The sequence below is a fragment of the Anolis carolinensis genome, chromosome 2 (assembly GCF_035594765.1).
Source record: "Anolis carolinensis isolate JA03-04 chromosome 2, rAnoCar3.1.pri, whole genome shotgun sequence".
NCBI classification, from domain to species: Eukaryota; Metazoa; Chordata; class Lepidosauria; order Squamata; family Dactyloidae; genus Anolis; species Anolis carolinensis.
Genome location: NC_085842.1, coordinates 215,520,327 through 215,541,503, shown reverse-complemented (window position 1 = coordinate 215,541,503; position 21,177 = coordinate 215,520,327). Strand labels below are relative to the sequence as shown.

The 21,177-nt window shown below is 41.8% G+C and overlaps 1 protein-coding gene across 2 annotated transcripts in view; it reads right to left on the bottom strand.

The window, feature by feature from the left end:
- The window catches only part of coro2a (coronin 2A), a 98,283-nt gene that overhangs the window by 10,768 nt on the left and 66,338 nt on the right, over window positions 1-21,177 (bottom strand). For both annotated transcript variants that reach the window (XM_062971726.1, XM_008121296.3), the window contains exons 2-8: window positions 18,508-18,708; window positions 12,490-12,606; window positions 9,850-9,999; window positions 6,928-7,107; window positions 5,794-5,910; window positions 3,620-3,724; window positions 410-506 (exon numbers count right to left, since the gene is read on the bottom strand). In XM_062971726.1, coding sequence (XP_062827796.1) covers window positions 410-506; window positions 3,620-3,724; window positions 5,794-5,910; window positions 6,928-7,107; window positions 9,850-9,999; window positions 12,490-12,606; window positions 18,508-18,708 — 967 coding nt within the window. The remainder of the gene's footprint in view (window positions 1-409; window positions 507-3,619; window positions 3,725-5,793; window positions 5,911-6,927; window positions 7,108-9,849; window positions 10,000-12,489; window positions 12,607-18,507; window positions 18,709-21,177) is intronic.

Sequence of the window (21,177 nt, the reverse complement as noted above, 5' to 3'; positions counted from 1 at the left end):
TTGTATTTATTATATTTTAACTATATTTTATCCGACATCCACACAGTATTGATTTTTTTAACTTTTGAATTTGCACTGTTTTAAATGGTGCAACTGTTAGCCACCTTGAGTCCTCACAAGGAGAAAGGCAGAATATAAATAAACAAATAAACAAAGAAATATGATAAGCACCAGCTTGGCTAAGGCTGTTTAATCAGTATTTTCAGTGGTAAAGGAGAAAAAGAAAAAGAAAGGCCAGGCTGTATAGCTGTGACAAAACTGAGGGGAGGGAAACTCCAAGCAAAAGCTAACAAGCAGGACTGTTATCTGCCCAGGACCAGCTGTCCCTCCCTTGTCCCATCAGCCGTCCACAGTCATCGGTCTTATCATCAAGGACATATAACAAGCAAGGAAACTGCGGCATACTCACCGATTCCTTTCTGGGGCAAAGGGGAGCGGTATTCCATCAGGTAATGGAGGTATGGCTTCTCTGAACTTATCTCATAGTACTTAATATTCCCGTCTCCCTGGAAATAATTTACAAGACAAAAAAATTGACTGCCATTTCCAAGAGGTGTTGAAAAGAATACACTTGATTTCCCTCATGAACATGGGTTGCTGTGAGATTTCCAGGCTGTATGGCCATGTTCCAAAAGCATTCTCTCCTGATGTTTCGCCCACAGCTATGGCAGGCCTCCTCAGAGCTTGTAAGGTCTGTTGGAAACTAGGCAAGTGGAGTTTATATATCTGTGGAAGGTCCAGGGTGGGAGAAAGAACTCTTGTCTGTTTGAGGCAAATGTGACTGTTGCAATTGGCCACCTTAATTAGCATTGAATGGCCCTGCAGATTCAAAGCCTGGCTGCTTCCTGCCTGAGGGAATAATTTGTTGGGAGGTATTAGCTGGCCCTGATTGTTCCTTGTTTGGAATTCCCCTGTCTTCTGAGTGTTGTTCTCTCAGGTAGGAAGCAGCCAGGCTTTGAAGCTGTCAGGCTATTCAATGCTAATCAAGCTGGCCTATTGCAACATTCACACTTGCCTCAAGCAGCCAACAGTTCTTTCTCCCACCCTGGACATTCCACAGATAAACCCCACTTGCCTTGTTTCCAATATAGTTCTTCAATGACTATCTCATTGAGTCTCAGCCAATTCAACACAGTTTGTAGCAGCCACAAAAGCTGAAGTTTCTGGAGTATAACAACTACTTTCTATAACAACTACTTTATTTATTTATTTATTTTATTTACAGCATTTATATTCCGCCCTTCTCACCCCGAAGGGGACTCAGGGCGGATCACATTACACATATAGGCAAACATTCAATGCCTTTTAACATAGAACAAAGACAGACAAACATAGACTCCAAGCGGGCCTCGAACTCATGACCTCCTGGTCATGAGTGATTCATTGCAGTGATTCATTGCAGCTGCTCTCCAGCCTGCGCCACAGCCCAAGCCCGACTTACTTTCAAAGTAAGTTTCGCACAATTAAACAGGAAATAACACTTTCAAACCAGGAACAGATTTTTTTTTCAAATTTTGTTACATACTGTAAGTAAATAAACATTAAGCTTTCCATCAGACACAATAAAGCCCCAGCTAGCCATGGTATGGGGAGCCCCTGGTGGTGCAGTGGTCAAACCGCTGAGCTGCTGAATTTGCTGACTGAAAGGTCAACAGTTTGAATTTGGTGAGTGGGGTGAGCTTTTGCTATTAGCCCCAGCTTCTGCCAGTTCAAAAACATGCAAATTTGAGTAGATCAATAGGAAGGTAACGGCATTCCATGCAGTCATGCCGGCCACTGGACCTTGGAGGTGTCTATGGACAACGCCAGATCTTCAGCTTAGAAATGGAGATGAGCATCAACCCCAGTCAGACTCGACTAGACTTAACGTCAGGGGAAAACCTTTACCTTATGGGTATGAGAAAGTTATAGTCTATCCTCCCCTACATACAGCAGTTTGAAATCACTTTCATTGCCATGTCAATATCCTATGAAATCCTGGGATTTGTTGTAGCACCTGAGCTTTCTGGCAACAAAGGGTAATTATCTCACAAAACTACAAATCCCAGGATTCCACTGCAGTCAGTATGAACTAGTCAGTGTTGTATTTCTGCAGAAATAGAGTGGGGCTCAGGAGGGTTTAGGTCTCCCCTCATTAGAAACTACCCTCTCAGACAAGATGCTTTTCTCCTTGAATGGGAATGCCTTATCCCTTCACAGCAAAAAGCAAGCACTGATCAGGGAAACAGTGCGCAAAGAGATGTTGAATTATTTTACTACATTTACTACTGTTCCACTCTAATTCTGACCCCTTATGGCTGCATCAAGTAAAAACCAAAAATGTCAAAATACAGTGTAATTCCCGTATCACACCAAGCTCTGTTCTGAGCTTGGCTGAATAGGAAGCACTGTTTTTTTCCCTCTCTACCAAGTGTCATGCTGGTCAATCCAGTCTTTCCAGAAGCAGGACTGGGTAAATGCTGTAGCCCTCCAAATGCTAATGAATTGCTACTCCTAGCATTTCCTACTATTGGCTACGCTGAGTAGGGCTGAAGGGAGTTACAGTCCAGCAACATCCGGAGAGCTGCATGTACCCAGCCAGCTTTTAGCATGTGTCCTGTGTATTAATCTCTGCCCTGTGTATTTAATATGCATTTTATAAAATTACATTTTAATATGTATATTTTATAGAACGACATTTTAATATGTATGTTTACATAATTTTTACAATTTGTTGTTGAAGGCTTTCATGGCCAGAACCACTGGGTTGCTGTGAGTTTTCCAGGCTGTATAGCCATGTTCCAGAAGCATTCTCTCCTGACATTTCAGCCAGAATTCCAATTGGCTGCTGTCTCTAGCTTGCTGTAGAGACAAACGGTTTTAACTGCCACTTTCAGTTAAAAGGAGGAGAGCAGCTGACTGAAAATGGTCAGGGAGGAAATTGCTGCCATACTCTTTGAAGCCTAGTTATTTATAAGGCAAATGAGGCATATTTAAGTAAAAAGGCTAAGTCCACTCGTGACCGACTCTGAGGGTTGGTGCTCATCTCCATTTCTAAGCCGAAGAGCCGGCGTTGTCCGTAGACACCTCCAAGGTCATGTGGCTGGCATGACTGCATGGAGCGCTGTTACCTTCCCGCCGGAGCGGTACCTATTGATCTACTCACATTTGCATGTTTTCAAACTGCTAGGTTGGCAGAAGCTGGGGCTAATAGCGGGCACTCATTCCACTCCCGGGATTTGAACCTGCGACCTTTTGGTCTGCTAGTTCAGCAGCTCAGCACTTTAACACACTGCGCCACCACCAGGGGCATAGTTAAAGGGACTGTTTATTCCCATGTTCTCTGTGTGAATTCAGAAAGACTGTTATATATATATTGTTGCCCTGTTTGAACTTTTGAACTGAAGTAAAGATATTCTTACTTGCTGCGCAAGCCTGAGTGACATTTTATTATACTGCAGGGTTTGTCTTGATTCAGAAACTGTGGTAAAACTTCTATGTATCTATTTATTTATTTCTACAACCATCAATATTTTTTCCACTGGGGAGAATGGCACGTGTGAGGCAAAAGGGCAACTAACTCCAACCTCAGGATGCAGCCCAACCAATTTAGACTTTTCTGTTGAAAAAAAGAACTCACCTTGCCCAGGACATAAAACATGCCTGTGTCTGGGTCATAGAAAGGAAACAAGAGACCTGATGAGCCATCCACATCCTCCTCAAGTAAAGGCACAGAAAGGTCATCCTGCATGGAAAAATAAGAAAAACAAGACACTGTTGCTGTAAGTTGAAGACAACAAAAGCCATCAATCATGTGACTCCTCTTGTCTTGCACAAGAGCACACTGATTGAGAAGAATAAATACCTCAGGAAACTACAAATCCTAGAGCTTAATACCCTAGAGCAATGTCGGTTAATGTGGTGTCAACATGCTATACAGTGTTCCCTCACTAATTCGCGGTTTGCTTGTTATGGATTCGCTGTTTCACGGTTTTTCAATAAACTCTTAAAATAATATTATAAATCATAAAAATTACAATTTACAGCCCAAGGAAGGGAGGAAGGAGAAGCCGAAGCGGCAACAAGAGGAGGAGGCGATTTATCAATACACAATTGGTTGATAAACACTTAAAATAGTGTATAACTACTAAAATAATGTATAAATATATAGCGTCCCTACTTCATGGATTTTCACTTATTGCGGGTGGTCCTGGAACCTAAACCCCGCAATAAGTGAGGGAACACTGTAATTTTGCAGAGAATCAAGCAATAGAAAGCAAACTTGCCTAAAAGTTGTAATGTGCAGTTATAGGGAAGGGGAGAGTTTTGAAGGTGTTCAATGACCCAATGTTAAGTAAGAAGACATAACCATGAGACCCAACTGGGTGGGAGGATACTACTTGAACTGAGTCTGGGCTCTAAAAATGTTTTGTAACATGCAGAAATTCCTCTGCAAGCAAGCCAAAATGGAAATGACATCTTGGAGGAAAGACAAGACCATGGGTACAAGAAAGAGGCATTGAGGATCAAAGAAGCAGACACGCAAAGCTGTGAGATTATACAATTGAGGGAATTGTGCGCCAAATTGCCAGCAGAAAGGTCATCAAACTGGTCTTCTATGTGGTGTTTCTGCAGTTGACTTCCTTTGGTGGACCCAATGTGTGGCTCCAACCTATCGACAATTAGATTGATGATCTCCACAATGGGTCTTTCCACACTACACAATTACAGTGCTCTGATTAGAATTAACAGTCATGGTTCCATGCTATGGAAAACTGGGATTTGTAGTTTGGTGGGGTACTAGAGTTCTGGCTGAGAATTCTAAACACCCCTCTCCAAACTGCTAATTGCAAAATCCATAGGATTTTTTTAATAATGTCAAAAGCGAATTGAGAGTGTTCTGCAAGTTGCTTCTGGTATGAGAGAATAGGCCGTCTACAGAGACGTTGCCCGGATGTGTTACCATGCTGTGGGAGGCTTCTCTCATGTCCCTGGATGGAAAGCTGGGGCTAACAGACGGGAGCTCACCCCGATTAGCACATTCGAATCACCAGCCTTCAGATCTCCAGGTCAGCAGTTCAGCATAGGATGGAACCATGAAAGTTAAAATGGAATCACAGCACTCTCTGCGTAGCATGAAAGAGTCCCAAATCAAATGGCCCTACTTTCTATTGCCATCTTCTCTTCCAATTAAACCACCCACCTCCTAGCACAGTGGTTCTCAACCTGTGGGTCTCAAGATATTTTGGCCTTCAACTCCCAGAAGTCCTAACAGCTGGTAAACTGGCTGCGATTTCTGGGAATTGTATGTCAAAAACATCTGGGGACTCCAGGTTGAGAACCACTGCATTAAAGGAAGCTGAGGACAAAAAGGAGAAAAATGAGAGGAGAGAGGATATGGGACATTAATAAACCAGATGAAAAAGTAGGGTGGCAGAGGTTTACTTGGGACTGTCCCCATCAAATAGGGACAGTTTATGAGATTTCACCATGTTTACAGCCATTCTCAGTCATTTTAAATAGAGTGAAATCTGGATTTTGCTGTTTACAGCCATTCTCGGTCATTTTAAGTTGAGTGAAATCTGCTGAGACTCCTGTTTGCATAGAATGAAAGATTGCAGCAGATATTGCTTGTGAACTAGTGAGATCTGGGGCCCCTTCCACACAGCTGAATAAAATCACACATTATCCGCTTTGGCAGTGTGGGCTCAGATAACCCAGTTCAAAGGAGATATTGTGGGATTTTCTGCCTTGATATTCTGGGTTTTATGGCTGTGTGGAAGGGCCCTGGCTTTCATATAAAGAGCAACTCACCTGATCCCATAGTGTAATCTGCCTGTTATTCCACCTGGAGGTCCCCGTGGAGAGCAGTTTTTTCATGTTTCCTAGAAACAAAACTTTATTCACTCTGTGAGACTTGTTGTTTGCTTCCTGTAAGAATACACGGTGTGTTATTAATAGGCAATCAAGTGCACACAGTTCTTTCCATGAATTTTGTCTACCCATGTTAAAATGTTAACAAGTTCTATATACCTACTCAGAATAGCATATTGGGTGAGGGTACCACAGCTAGTGCCGCTCACAAATATTCATTTGGGGCAATATTCCAGCAAGAGAGGAAAAGAGAAGGCACACATAATACTGGCTTTCTGGTATGAGATCTCTCCAAAGGAATCTTGGAATGGGACCTCTGCAGGTAATGAGGCCTCTGGCTCCCATTCTGACATCTCTCAAGGTTACTTGGGAAAAGCTCCAACACTGAGATCTTTTTCACATGTTTTTTCTATAATCTGAAAGCAGCTCATAATGCCTCATTCACTCTTCTCTGCAATCCTTAATCCGCACCCCACCCCATACCCATGGGCCTCCTGGGTTTTAGGAACAGAAGCGTGAAATAGAGATCACGCTGTGGCAATTGTGATGAAAACAATGTACATTCACAAGGGAAGCAGCTGCCACTTGGACTCCAGAGAGCATAAACCAGGATTTGCAGGCTTCACACAATTACGCACTTTGGTCTAGTGATGCTGGCTGCAGGGTCAACGCAGGTTTTAAAAACTGGGCACAAGAAGCAAACTTCACCCCACCCCGAAGACTAGGGACAGATCCCTTTTTGCCAGTGATAGGAACTGATTGCTTTTCCTAGATTTAGATGGGGGACCATAAACAGTCCCCGCAGGGCTGCAGATTATGCACTGCTGTCTGAATAGGCAATGCATCTCCTACACCATTTCTTTTTATCTGGTCTATGGTTGATACTAGGAACAAGCCTGTGTGTGGCTGGCATTCTCAAATATAGCACAACTCTTGGATCAGATATTCTGACCATGCAGTTGCTTCATTATCTCTTGCATATAGGAGAAAATGTCATCCCTAACATATGTCCTGGACAACTAGCAAGCAGCCTCCTTGCGCTCAGAGCTAGCCCATCGCAGCCACCCGGCCTACCTGCAGGAGGGTTCCCTCGCGGGGATCGATGATCCGTATTTTCCGATCCCTGCAGGCTGTGGCCAAGAGACTGCCATCCGTGTTGAATGACATAGAGAGGACCACATCCGTGTGGAAGCTGATTGTCTGCACTGGGGCCTGAATGACGGACTCTTTGGTGTCAAGGTTCCAGATCATGATCTGAGGCAGAGGGTAAATAGGCATGAATGTTTCTCAAGGTATCTGTCCATAGGGAAATGGTTCCCAACCTTTGGGCCTCCAAGTGTTTTGGACTTCAGCTCCCACAGCCTTAACGGCTAGTAAGCTGGCTGGGATTTCTGCGAGTTGAAGTCCAAAACATCTGGAGGCCCAAAGGTTGGGAACCACTGCCATAGGGAGTAGAGAACCATGTAGTAGAGACAAAAGACAAGAGAACCATGCAGTGATTTTGCCCAGTGATGTCCTTCTCCCTCTTAACGCTTTCCTTACAAAGGTACAGCTTACAGGCATTATTTTTGTCATACTACTACACTGGCTGAAGGTACAGTTACACTGTAGAATTAATAGTTTGACATCATTTTAACTTTGATCACTATGGAATCATGGCACCTTCTCTGTTAAAGAGTGATGTTGCCTCACTAAACCACAATTCCCATGATTCTATACTACTGAGCCAAGACAGTTAAGGTGATGTCAAACTGCATTAATTCTCAAGTATAGATGCACCCTTAGATGGCTGGGAGATTTGGAGATTTCTGTCTGGAATAGTAATGTTTCCAAGCTCTGTACATTACTAGGAAAAGTGTTCTACATGCAAACCCAAGTTGAAGCATACCACCCAACAATGTTGCTAATTGGCCAGAAGGAGAAGGAGCCTGGCTACAGGTGCCTTCAATAAACATGATGCCCAACTTACCTAGACATTCAAGGTGGCATGCTAAGGTCGGAACAGAGTATCGTTTGCTGTGAGTTTTCCAGGCTGTCTGGCCATGTTCCAGAAGCATTCTCTTCTGAGGTTTCACCCACATCTATGTCAGGCATCCTCAGAGATTGTGAGGTCTGTTGGAAACTAGGCAAGTGAGGTTTATATATCTGTGGAAGGTCCAGGGTGGGAGAAAGAAGTCTTGTCTGTTGGAGGCAAGTGTGAATGTTTCAAGTAATCACCTTGATTAGCATTGAATAGCCTTGCAGCTTCAAGATCTGGCTACTTCCTGCCTGGGGGAATCCTTTGTTGGGACGTGTTAGCAGGCTCTGATTGTTTCCTGTCTAGAATTTCCCTGTTTTCTAAATGTTGTTCTTTATTTATTGTCTTGATTTTAGAGTGTGTTTAATACTAGTAGCCATATTTTTTTCATTTTCATGGTTTTCTACTTTCTGTTGAAATTGTCTGCAGGCTTGTGGATTTCAGTGACTTTTCTGTGTAGTCTGACAGAGTGGGCCAGCATTTCTGTGTTCTCAAACAACATGCAGTGTCCAGGTTGGTTCATCAAATGCTCTGCTATGGCTGACTTCTCTGGTTGAGTTAGTCTGCAGTGCCTTTATGTTCCTTGATTCGTGTTTGGGCAATGCTGTGTTTTGTCCACATCTGAATGGTATACGGTAGACTCCTGCAAAGGTGAAAGGATCCCTCTTGTGCTTTGCTGAACATAGCATTTGTTGGATTTTCTTAGTGGATCTGTAGATAGTTTGTAGGTTGTGTTTCTTCATCAGCTTCCCTATGTGTTCAGTAGTTCACAGACTCATAGAGTTGGAAGAGACCTCATGGGCCATCCAGTCCAACCCCCTGCCAAGAAGCAGGAAAATCGCACTGGCCATCCAGCCTCTGCTTAAAAGCCTCCAAAGAAGGAGCCTCCACCACTGCCGAATTCCACTGCCGAACACCTCTCACAGTGAGGAAGTTCTTCCTAATGTTCAGGTGGAATCTCCCTTGATGTATGGTAAGAACACTTTTCCTCTGGGTGGATCTTTGTCTTTACTCTCATGGCTTGCCATAGATGTGGGTGAAACGTCAGGAGAGAATGCTTCTGGAACATGGCCATACAGCCCGGAAAACTCACAGCAACCCAGTGATTCTGGCCATGAAAGACTTTGACAACACACAGAGCATGGTGTTTGCACTCATCTGCTACGTGACAGAACCCCCCTCTTTTAATCTTCCTGTCAGCAGAAAGGTTTGGGTTGGTCCACTGAACAGCCAATGAGTGGAAAGATGCCTGCTAGCAGAGCCTACCATCTGGCCAGATTGGCCCAGGTGTGGGTTTCCAATCTGGTCAAATGCCGATATCAATATTTATAGCCGATATCACACTACAGTTTAAAGAGTAGGCAAAGAGTCTGCATCCCACCTGAAACCCAGTGGCTGTCTCCTGTAGAGTCCTGAAACTTGTCATTTAGGGGAGGGGCCTTTAAAAGGCTCAGCCAGAGAGGTCCTGGGTCTCACTAAACTACAAGCCCCAGGATTCTGCAGGAGGCAGTCACAGGATTTCAGATGGGATGCAGACTCTTTGCCTAACCTTTCAGCTTTAGTGTGATAAGGCATTATCCGTGCTGGAGTGAGCTCCGAGCAGCCACCAGCAAAGGATTCATTCAGGTGGCTGGGGGTCCCAGGCCTCCACTGCTGCGATCAATGAACACAACCCTTGATTCCCACTGTAAACAAAGTTGTGGCCGTTTTTCTCCAAGAAATACGTTTATTTGGCTTAGCATGCATAGCACATTTTGCACCTGATCATGCAGGAAAAAATTCGAAACTCTATTTTAGAATTTGCAATATTAAATGAGATTGTGGCCACAGTGACTTGGAACAAAAGGAGACACTACGAGACAAAATTCTTCCTCTACCTCTCATAACTGTGTTGGCATCAGATGCCACGTACTATCACCCACGTAAAAACAAACAAATACAGATTCAACATGAAGGTTCTCAAGCTCCCACAAACTCACTTTGTAATCGTATCCAGTGCTGAAAAGGATATTACTTGCAGTGGGGTGCCACTCAATGAGCCCCACCCTGCGCGTATGACCAAAAAGCTCCTTCTGTGGCTCAGTGATGCTTTGGGTGAGTAAGTGCTGAGGAATGTTCCAGATTTTAACCTACGGAATACAACGGTGCAGTAGAGTATAAGAAGGTGCCATTCATCTACACCAGGCATGGGCAAACGTCGACCCTCCAGGTGTTTTGGGCTTCAACTCCCAAAATAGGAATTATAGGGATTTCTGGGAGTTGAAGTCCAAAACACCTAAAGGGCTAGAGTTTATCCATGCCTGATCTACACTCATCATAAACAGCAGCAGTCATGATCAACAACATGGATTAGCAACAATATTAAGCAGTAGCTAAAGGTGGAGGAATTGGGGCTGTAAAGATGGCTTGCAGGGGACGGAGAGGAAGAAAACAGAAAAACAGGCATGGAGTCCACATCAAATATTCCTCCTGGATTTGGTTCCTTTGATCAATGCCATGCAGGGGTGGCCACTGGATTTGCTGGTGTCAAAGTAGCAAATCCACTCTTTATTTTGTTTGATGCTGTTCCTGGAGCTGAGTTGCCAAAGACCACTGCTAGTGCCAAGTCTTGGAAGGTCCAGCATTGGATTCAATGGAAAAAAAAATCAAAACTGGATATGCTATCCCCACAGCATAAGATCCATTTACCACCTAACCCCATGGCCATACTAATAACAAGGGCCAGTATTGAGCAAGACCAAAGGATTGCCTGTCTGAACAAAAAACCAGCTTCTCAACTCATGAAATAAAGAGACAGCAGTCACTTTATGTCCCTGTTGGCATTCTCCTGCATGTCTCTGAAGTTTAAGTTGGAAGCATCAAAAAAGAAATACCATATTGTGTAGTGATTTCTGAGTATACCCTATATACTCGAGTATAAGATGAGTTTTTCATCCCTTTTTAGGCTAAAAAAGCCTCCCTGACTTATACTTGAGTTAAGGTTATTTATTTTTTTACTCTAATTATTATTATTTTATTGTATGACACAGCAAACAAGATAGATATGCTGGATTTCATTTCACAAAATCACAGGTCGAACACTTCCCAAGTGTCTAGGACTGTGTGATGTATTTTCGGATGATGCACGCAGATCCCAGTAGGGTGGCCTTTTGCCAATTTATTATTATTATTATTATTATTATTATTATTATTATTATTATTATTATTACATTTTCATTTACTCTTATTACATTCATTTACTCTTATTATTTTTCTCTATTTATTATTATTATTACATTTATTATTTTATTCTATTATTGTTATTATTACATTTACATTATTTTACTCTATTATTATTATTACTTTTATTATTTTCCTCTATTATTATTACATTTCCATTATTTTACTCTATTTTTATTTTTATTACATTTACTATTTTACTCTATTATTATTACTGGAAGGATACTTAAGCATACTAACATTGAAAAAGGTTAGAATAATGGTTTAATCAGAGTTGGACAGTCTTATCTTAAATTACAGTTTTATGTAAATATTCAAAAGCATTTAACCTACTGATGCCTCAATCTAATTTTATTGTATCTATTTTTATTTTGAACTTCACCAGTAGCTGCTGCATTTCCCACCCTCGGTTTATACTAGAATCTATACATTTTCCCAGTTTTTGGTGGTGAAATTAGGTTCCTTGGCTTTTATTCAGGTCGGTTTATACTCGAGTATATACGGTATATCCTCTCCAATAGAAATATGCCCCCTAATTGAAATTCCATTTTTTTCTTTTAAAAAAATCCTCCCACAATTTGCCTCCTATTTCTTTCCCCAAAAAACAATGTTTTAGCTTATCAATAGCCCAATGTTTTGTTTACTGAGACACCATTCCAGGCTGGACAGTGGTTGGATGTTTGTCTACACAAGCAAAATAATTCTGCTTTAACTCAAGTTTTCCTAGTCTGTCATGACCATGTTAATGCCACACACATCTTTATTAAATCGAAGTGAGAGTGGCATTATCAGCCACACATTCTCCTATGTGAGCTCACTTCAGTGTTAAAGGATGGTCCTGCAATGATCAGATGTACTATACTTCTCAATTTCCAGGCACATGTAGGCACATATAAAATAATCCAAGTTTTCCAGAAAAGTACAGGACAAAAGGTCAATGTACTAAACTTGGATTCAAGCCCTCAGGGATAAAAAAAAAAACCTGAAGTAGATATGAATCCTCAAGACTGCTGTGTGTTATGCCAGCACTGAATATGAGTTGAATACAGTTTTTTTACCCTTAGGACATGAGTTATGCCCCTTCCACACGGCTGAATAAAATCCCACATTTTATGCTTTGAACTGGAATATATGACAGTGTGGACTCAGATAAATCAGTTCAATGCAGATATTATGGGATTTTCTGCCTTGATATTCTGGGTTATATGGCTGTGTGGAAGGGCCCTTAGTTACACCATAGTAACTTTTTAGCAGTTATTCTTTTAAGCCTTCCAAAGGCATGACACGTGAGTCCAAACTGCAGTTTGCAACCTCGTTCACTTGGAAGCTGTGGTTTGAGTTAGCCATGGTTACAAAAAGTGGCGACATAATACTAACCCCAAAAGCTTCCAAAAACTTACTGTTGCATCTTCGGAGCACGAAGCTATTACAAAGTCATCAAAAGGATTCCACTTAATGTCTAAAACGTTTCCCTTGTGGCCACAGATGCGAGGGTAATGTGGATCGAGCTTTCCTGTCTGGAAACAAAGGCGGCAGCTTAGACTCCAAACAAAAAAGGAAACAAATCACACATTGACATGGTGATCCATGAAAACTTTCAGGTACCATTTGTGGTCCACAAAAAGGAACAGAGCTGGAACCACTTCCTCAGGTTAAGGCAATAGAAGTAGAATATGTGGTAATTAGAAAAAAACAGGATATAATACAGTTCTAGTGGAAAGCCTTCTCTTGAATGGACAGCCTGGAGATAGGAAAGCAATCCTTAATTGGGTTGATGTGAGTTTTCCGGGTTCTATGGCCATGTTCCAGAAGCATTCTCTCCTGACGTTTTGCCCACATCTATGGCAGGCATCCTCAGAGGTTGTGAGATCTGTTGGAAACTAGAAAAGTGGGTTTTTTTTATATCTGTGGAATGTCCAGGGTGAGAGAAAGAACTCTTGTCTGTTGGAGGCAAGTGTGAATGTTGCAATTGACCACCTTGATTAGTACTGAAAGGCTGCTTCCTGCCTGGGGGAATCCTTTGTTGGGAGATGTTTGTTGGCCCTGATTGATTCATGCTTGGGATTCCTCTGTTTTATGAGTGTTGCTCTTTATCTACTAATTTTCTGGCTACCAGTATTTCAAAAAAAAATAATTCTAAAATCAGGACAGTAAATAAAGAACAACACTGAGAAAACAGGAAAATTCCAAACAAGGAACAATCAGGGCCAGCTAACACCTCCCGACAAATTATTCCCTCAGGCAGGAAGCAGCCAGGAGTTGAATCTGCAAGGCCATTCAATACTAATTAAGGTGGCCAAATGCAACATTCACACTTGCCTCAAACAAACAAACAGTTCCTTCTCTCATCCTGGACATTCCACAGATATATAAACCTCACTTTCTTAGTTGCCAACGGACCTCACAACCTCTGAAGATGCCTGCCATAGATGTGGGTGAAACACCAAGAGAGAATGCCTCTGGAACATGGCCATACAGCCTGGAAAACTCATAGCAACCCAGTGATTCCGGCTGTGAAAGCCTTCAACAACACAATCCTTAATTGTTTGAATATAGAAACAGCGTGATTTCTTTAGCCAACTATTACATGGCTTGGACAACATTTCTTTATGTGTATACAACAGGGCAATATGAGTGATTGGAGCAGGAAGGGGAGGGAAAAGCCTAAACCAAAACACAGTACTTGCCTGTTTTACTGATAACAGCTCTAGAGGTAAAGCTTAAAGCAGCAATTCTGAAATTGTGGGCTGGGAGAGAAATGTAAACCCGCCAAAAGAAGCAAGTGGGTGCCTTGCATGCCGAAAACAGGCTGCCTGAAGGATTACGATCCTAGTCTCCTTTTCCTCGGCTCCTCCTGCGGGTGGGGAATTCTGACCTGGTTTTGCACCGAATGTGCATGGGTCAGCCCCAGCATGATCCCATGCATGTTTGTTTAGAAGCCAAACATGCTTCATCCTGGATTAAAAGAGGCTTAGTCTCAAATAAGTGGTTATAAATTCAATCACTCCTAATGAGGAGACTCAAGAGAAACGCCCACCCTTTGTGTCCCTGCATCAGTAAGAGCTTGCTGCCAGAACAATGGCATTATCATTAACTGGCTGGCTCCGCATCCTTATAATTTCACAATTTAAAAAGGGGTGGGAATTACACAGCCCAAAGGCCATCTGTGAATCCAAAATCAATTTCTGCAACTTTCACTGCAGATTTTTAAAATGTATTGGAAATAATAATAACAACAACAACAACAACAACAACAACAACAACAACAACAAATTTTATTTGTATCCCCCGCCGGGCGCTTGGGACAGCTCACAACAATATTGGCACCAATTTGATGCCAGACATACATAATAAATAACTGGGTAATACAACACAAGTAAACAAGATAAACAATGTTGAAGGTTGTAGATATAAATAAATAGAAGTTTTATCACAGTTTCTGAATCAAGATAAACCCTGCAGTATAATAAAGTGTCACTCAGGCTTGTGTAACAAGTAATAGTATCTTTACAGTAGAATCTCACTTATCCAACATAAACGGGCCGGCAGAATGTCGGATAAGCGAATATGTTGGATAATAAGGAGAGATTAAGGAGAAACCTATTAAACATCAAATTAAGTTATGATTTTACAAATTAAGCACCAAAACATCATGTTATACAACAAATTTGACAGAAAAAGTAGTTCAATACGCAGTAATGCTACTTAGTAATTACTCTATTTACGAATTTAGCACCAAAATATCATGATGTTTTGAAAACATTGACTACAAAAATGCGTTGGATAAACGAATGTTGGATAAGTGAGACTCTATTGTACTTCAGTTCAAAAGATCAAACAGGGCAGCAATATATACAGCAGTCTCTCTGAATTCACACAGAGAACAGAGAAAATAAACAGTCCCTTTAAACAGTCTTTAAATATGCCTCATTTGCCTTATAAATAATTAGGCTTCGGAGAGTTGGCAGCCATTTCCTTCCTGACCATTTCCAGTCAGTGCTCTTTTCATTCTCTGAGGTGAAAATGGGAGTTAGAACCGTTTGTCTCAGCAGCAAGCCAGAGACAGCAGCCAATTGGAATTCTGGCTCCTGGCTGGCTCAGCCAATCAGGTGTCGACACATGCCTTTCCAGTCAAATCACCACATCATGGTGCCGCTTTATAAATCCTCACAAACAATAACAAATCAATAAAAACATAATCAAATAAACAATTCATGCAAATATTAAAAGCTGAATCAATAAGTTAAAACGCATATCCATATTTAAAGCCTTTTCCATTAAACATTCATTTCACGGGAAGCCAGGCGGTTAAACATACTATTCCTCATAAGCCTGGGTGCAAAGGTGGGTTTTTAATAATTTCCTAAAAGAGGGGAGTGTGGAGGCCATTCTAAATAAGAGAGAATTATGCTTCCAAGAATCATGATTCTTTTCTAAGGCAAATTTCTCCACTATATTTTCTTTTAGCAAGGGGAAAAAACTGTTTTTGAAACCAGATCCTTTTTCAAAGAAGGCTTGGACAAGAGCCCGCAGAGTCTTCAAACCTGCCTTCCAACTCTCCTCCGAAAGGAAGTCTTGCCAGCCTTTCCATTCTCAGCTGAGCTCAAAACATGACCTCTTATTAAAAACAAATCTGGGTTTTGAACAAAGGTGGGAATTATGTGGCTCTCCAGTTGGTGTTCAGCTACAACTCCCAACAGCCCTAACCAGCACAATTGCTGGGAAGGAATGCTGGGAACTGGAATCCAACAACATTGTGACAGTGCGAGTGGCGCCATCTATATGTGGAACTGTAAGTTGCAATATTTGAATTGTTATATCATGCCTGATTTTGTATGTCTTTCGGGCTGTGTGGCCATGTTCCAGAAGCATTCTCTCCTGACGTTTCGCCCACATCTATGGCAGGCATCCTCAGAGGTTGTGAGGTATGGAGAAAACTAAGCAAAGAGGTTAATATATATCTGTGGAAAGTCTAGGGTGAGAGAGGTCAGTGTGAATGTGTAGTTAATCACTTAAATTAGCATTGAAAAGCTTATCTGCTGTCTTCTTCCTGCCTCTGGGGCATCCTTTGTTTAGAGTCGTTAACTGCCCTTGGTTGATTCATGTCTGGAAACCCTCTGTTTTCAGAGTATTGCTTTTTATTTACTGTTCTGATTTTTGAGTTTTGTAATACTGGTAGCCAGATTTTGTTCATTTTCATGGTTTCTTCCTTTCTGTTGAAGTTGTCCACATGCTTGTGGATTTCAATGGCTTCTCTGTGTAGTCTGACATGATAGTTGTTAGAATGGTCCAGCATTTTTGTGTTCTCAAATAGTATTCTGTGTCCAGGCTGGTTCATCAAATGCTCTGCTATGGCTGATTTCTCTGGTTGAATTAGTCTGCAGTGCCTTTCATGTTCTTTGACTCTTGTTTGGGCGCTGCGTTTGGTTGTCCCTATGTAGACTTGTCCCTCTCAGCCCAGTAGTAGCAAATTTCTATATGGAATACTTTGAAAAACAGGCCCTAGAAACAGCACCAAAAAAGCCAACTGTTTGGTTCAGATACGTAGATGACACCTTCACGATTTGGAGCCATGGAGAGGAAGAACTCAGCAAGTTCCTGGACCATCTTAACAGCATCCACCCAAACATCCAATTCACCATGGAAAAAGAAAAGGAAGGAAAACTGCCATTTCTAGATGTTCTGGTCATCCGCAAACCCAATCAACAATTGGGCCACACAGTTTACAGAAAACCTACACACACAGATAGATACCTTCATAAAAACTCCAACCATCACCCAAGTCAAAAAAGGAGCACAATCAAAGCCCTGACAGACCGTGCACAAAGAATCTGCGAACCTCACCTCCTCCAAGGTGAACTCAACCACCTAAACTGGGCTCTACAGGCCAATGGATACTCCACCACAGACATCAGAAGAGCTGCAAGGCCAAGAACAAGCCATGAGAGTCAAGACAAAGATCCACCCAGAGGAAAGGTTTACTTACCATACATCAAGGGAACTACTGACCGCATAGGGAAGCTGATGAAGAGGCACAACCTACAAACTATCTACAAACCCACGAAGAAAATCCAACAAATGCTACGGTCAGCGAAGGACAAGAGGGATCCTCTCTCTTCTGCAGGAGTCTACCGGATACCATGCAGCTGTGGACAAGTCTACATAGGGACAACCAAACGCAGCGCCCAAACAAGAGTCAAAGAACATGAAAGGCACTGCAGACTAATTCAACCAGAGAAATCAGCCATAGCAGAGCATTTGATGAACCAGCCTGGACACAGAATACTATTTGAGAACACAAAAATGCTGGACCATTCTAACAACTATCATGTCAGACTACACAGAGAAGCCATTGAAATCCACAAGCATGTGGACAACTTCAACAGAAAGGAAGAAACCATGAAAATGAACAAAATCTGGCTACCAGTATTACAAAACTCAAAAATCAGAACAGTAAATAAAAAGCAATACTCTGAAAACAGAGGGTTTCCAGACATGAATCAACCAAGGGCAGTTAACGACTCTAAACAAAGGATGCCCCAGAGGCAGGAAGAAGACAGCAGATAAGCTTTTCAATGCTAATTTAAGTGATTAACTACACATTCACACTGACCTCTCTCACCCTAGACTTTCCACAGATATATATTAACCTCTTTGCTTAGTTTTCTCCATACCTCACAACCTCTGAGGATGCCTGCCATAGATGTGGGCGAAACGTCAGGAGAGAATGCTTCTGGAACATGGCCACACAGCCCGAAAGACATACAACAACCCTGTGATCCCGGCCATGAAAGCCTTCGACAACACATGCCTGATTTTGCCTTTACCCTGTAAATGTAGTTGGATTTGTTATTTATATCTGTCAATCAATGTTTGCACCAGTTATATTGCTCCCTCAGCTCAATTGTTTGACTCCACCCTTTCCTGATTCCCTTTTCATTCCACCATCAAGCTTTCTACCAGAGGAAGACTGTATCTTCAAACATAGGCCATTTGGACTGAGGCTGAGGTTTGCTCCGGCATTCTCAGCCATTGAGAAAGAGGGACCTGGAAAAGCTTCTCAGCTACAGAGCTCCTTGGACTTAAAACAACCAAAGACTGTAATGTATATTTTTCCTTTACCCCTTTGAAACTTCCAGCTTATTGGGATAACCTTTTGTGAACAATAAAACCAGTTTTTTAGTTATCTACATTGTTTTGGTCCTTGGGAGTTCCAGCTTCCCTAAAGGAAGGCAAGAAGCAATACCCTGGGGAAAGATGTCACGTCCATGCCTCTTTCGCTAAGAGCTATAGCCCCAGGCGCGACGGCACAAACATCTTGGAGTTGCATGATTCTCATCTTTGCTTTACAAGGAGATGGTTGCATCTCTCTCCCCCTCAACACGCCAGTTATATGGACAGATTTAAGCCTCACTTACTTGACTGATTGGTATTACAAGAAAGGCTCCTCCACCTGCACATTCTGTCACAACGGCAATGAAATGTGGGTTCACAGCACAGAAGTGGTTGTCATGGACACTCTGGGTGATAGGGACACAGTCGTAGCAGTTCTCCTTGTTGGCTGCCTTTCCATAAACATGGCGGAATTTGGAAGTGCGGTACTGAGGGCACCATGACATCTGCAAGGGACAAAGAAAAGGCTGAAGTGAAATCACCAGACTTTCATTTTGTTGTAAAACCTACCCCCAAAAAATTGGGGCTTGGATGGACCTGGAAGACCATGCAAAAAGAATCTGCAAACCCCACCACCTCCAAGGTGAACTGAACCACCTAAACCAGTGGTTCTCAACTTGTGGGTCCCCAGATGTTTTGGTCTTCAGCTTCCAGAAATCCTAAAAGCTGGTAAACTGGCTGGGAGTTCTGGAAGTTGTAGGTCAAAACACAACTGGGGACCCACAGGGTGAGAACCATTGACCTACCCTGTTTCCCCTAAAATAAGACATCCCCAGAAAATAAGACCTAGTAGAGGTTTTGCTGAATTGCTAAATATAAGGCCTCCCTCGAAAGTAAGACCTAGTAAAGTTTTTGTTTCGAAGCATGGAGGATCGGTAAATGTACATACCATAGATTGTTGTACATGGAAATAAAGGTAGTATCAAGTAATAATAATAATAATAATAATAATAATAATAATAATAATAATATAACTTTATTCTTGTATCCCACCTCCATCTCCCAGAAGGGACAAGCCCAACAACAACATAAATTTACATACAAACAGAAATTTAAAACAGTAATTTAAAAATAGTATAGCAATAAAATATAATATAGAAATTCTTGAAAGAATTCACAGTTTGGTTATGCTGTTTTGTGATGACAACTACTGTACAGTAGATAATACATTTTCATTTTTTTAAAAATCCAACCATAAATGTGAATTCTTCTTTGTGGAAAAATAAGACATGCCCTGAAAATAAGACCTAGCGCCTCTTTGGGAGCAAAAATTAATATAAGACACTGTCTTATTTTCGGGGAAACACGGTAGATCAAGAACATGCCACGAGAATAAAGACAAAGATCCACCCAGAGGAGAAGTGTTCTTACCATACATACATCAAGGCCACACAGCCTGGAAAACTCACAACAACCCGATAAACTCTTGGTTTCTATGACCCAGACCACATTCTTTCCCAACCCTTCTGCCCCGCAGAGTAGACAGACACAACAATCAGCAGACAGCTTCAAATTCAACCAATGAATGTCTTGAAATTCCCACCAGACCTCTCTAACAACCAGCAACCGAGATTCATGGATCTTTAAACTTCCAACCAATTGGTAGCCAGAAACAGACAGCCCCCTTTAACCAATGGCACCCTGAAACCACTCTAATAATCACAATTTCTCATTTTTCCAAATGTGTGTGAAATGTCTATGAAATGTCCATGCTTGTAACGGGGAAGCATGCCAGATCTGGGATTACGCTCTGGACCCTGACATCCACCTTGGCCATCTGCGAACAAACAATTTCTGTTCCTGCTTCATCCTCGCTTGTCTTCATTGGATCAACTGGAGCTCTAGCACGTGGAAAGGACTCAGGATTTCGAATAGCAATTTCAACAGGGGGAAATAGGGACACATTTTGCATAAGTATAACACCTCACTCACTCACTGCCGGAGTGTCCACCAACACTCATCCAAGTACAGTAGAGTCTCACTTATCTAACACTCTCTTATCCAACGTTCTGGATTATCCAACACATTTTTGTAGCCAATGTTTTCAATAAATCGTGATATTTTGGTGCTAAATTCGTAAATACAGTAATTACTACATAGCATTACTGCATATTGAACTACTTTTTCTGTCAAATTTGTTGTATAACATGATGTTTTGATGCTCAATTTGTAAAATCATAACCTAATTTGTTTTTAATAGGCTTTTCCTTAATCCTTTCTTATTATCCAACATATTCGCTTATCCAACATTCTGCCGGCCCGTTTATGTTAGATAAGTGAGACTCTACTGTACATTTAGAGAGGTTAATACAGAGGACTGAAAATTCCATTTATCATATAACAGCCTGCCTTAAAGCTGACTTGTGATGTTGGCATTTTGCCCATTTGCAATCTGAGACATACAACAGTGGCCGTTTTGTTTTGGGCGGCAGGGCTGAACTAGTATCAAAATTTTGAATCAGGAAGATGTGCCACTGAGATTGGATAAGCCGATGTCTCTAGATTATGAAAAACTTCATAGGGAAAACATTGGTTATGAAAGCCTAGACCAATGCTACTGAAAAATTGAAAGGGCAGTGGCAGACTGGCACCTGGAAGATATCTTTGCAAGGAAGTCTAATGATTTTTTAAGTGCCACCAAATCCAGTCAATTGTCAGGCTATTGTCAAGATTGAATCAAGTAGACCACACAAGGCAGCCTTCAAAGGCAGCTGCACACAGACTAATTTGGTGTTCAAACAAAGAAGGTCTGAAATAATGTTACAGCAAAGTTGCTGTGAGTTTTCTGGGCTGTATGGCCATGTTCCAGAAGCATTCTCTCCTGATGTTTCGCCCACATCTATGGCAGGCATCCTCAGAGGTTGTGAAGTCTGTTGGAAACTAGGTTAGTAAGGTTTATATATCTGTAGACTGTC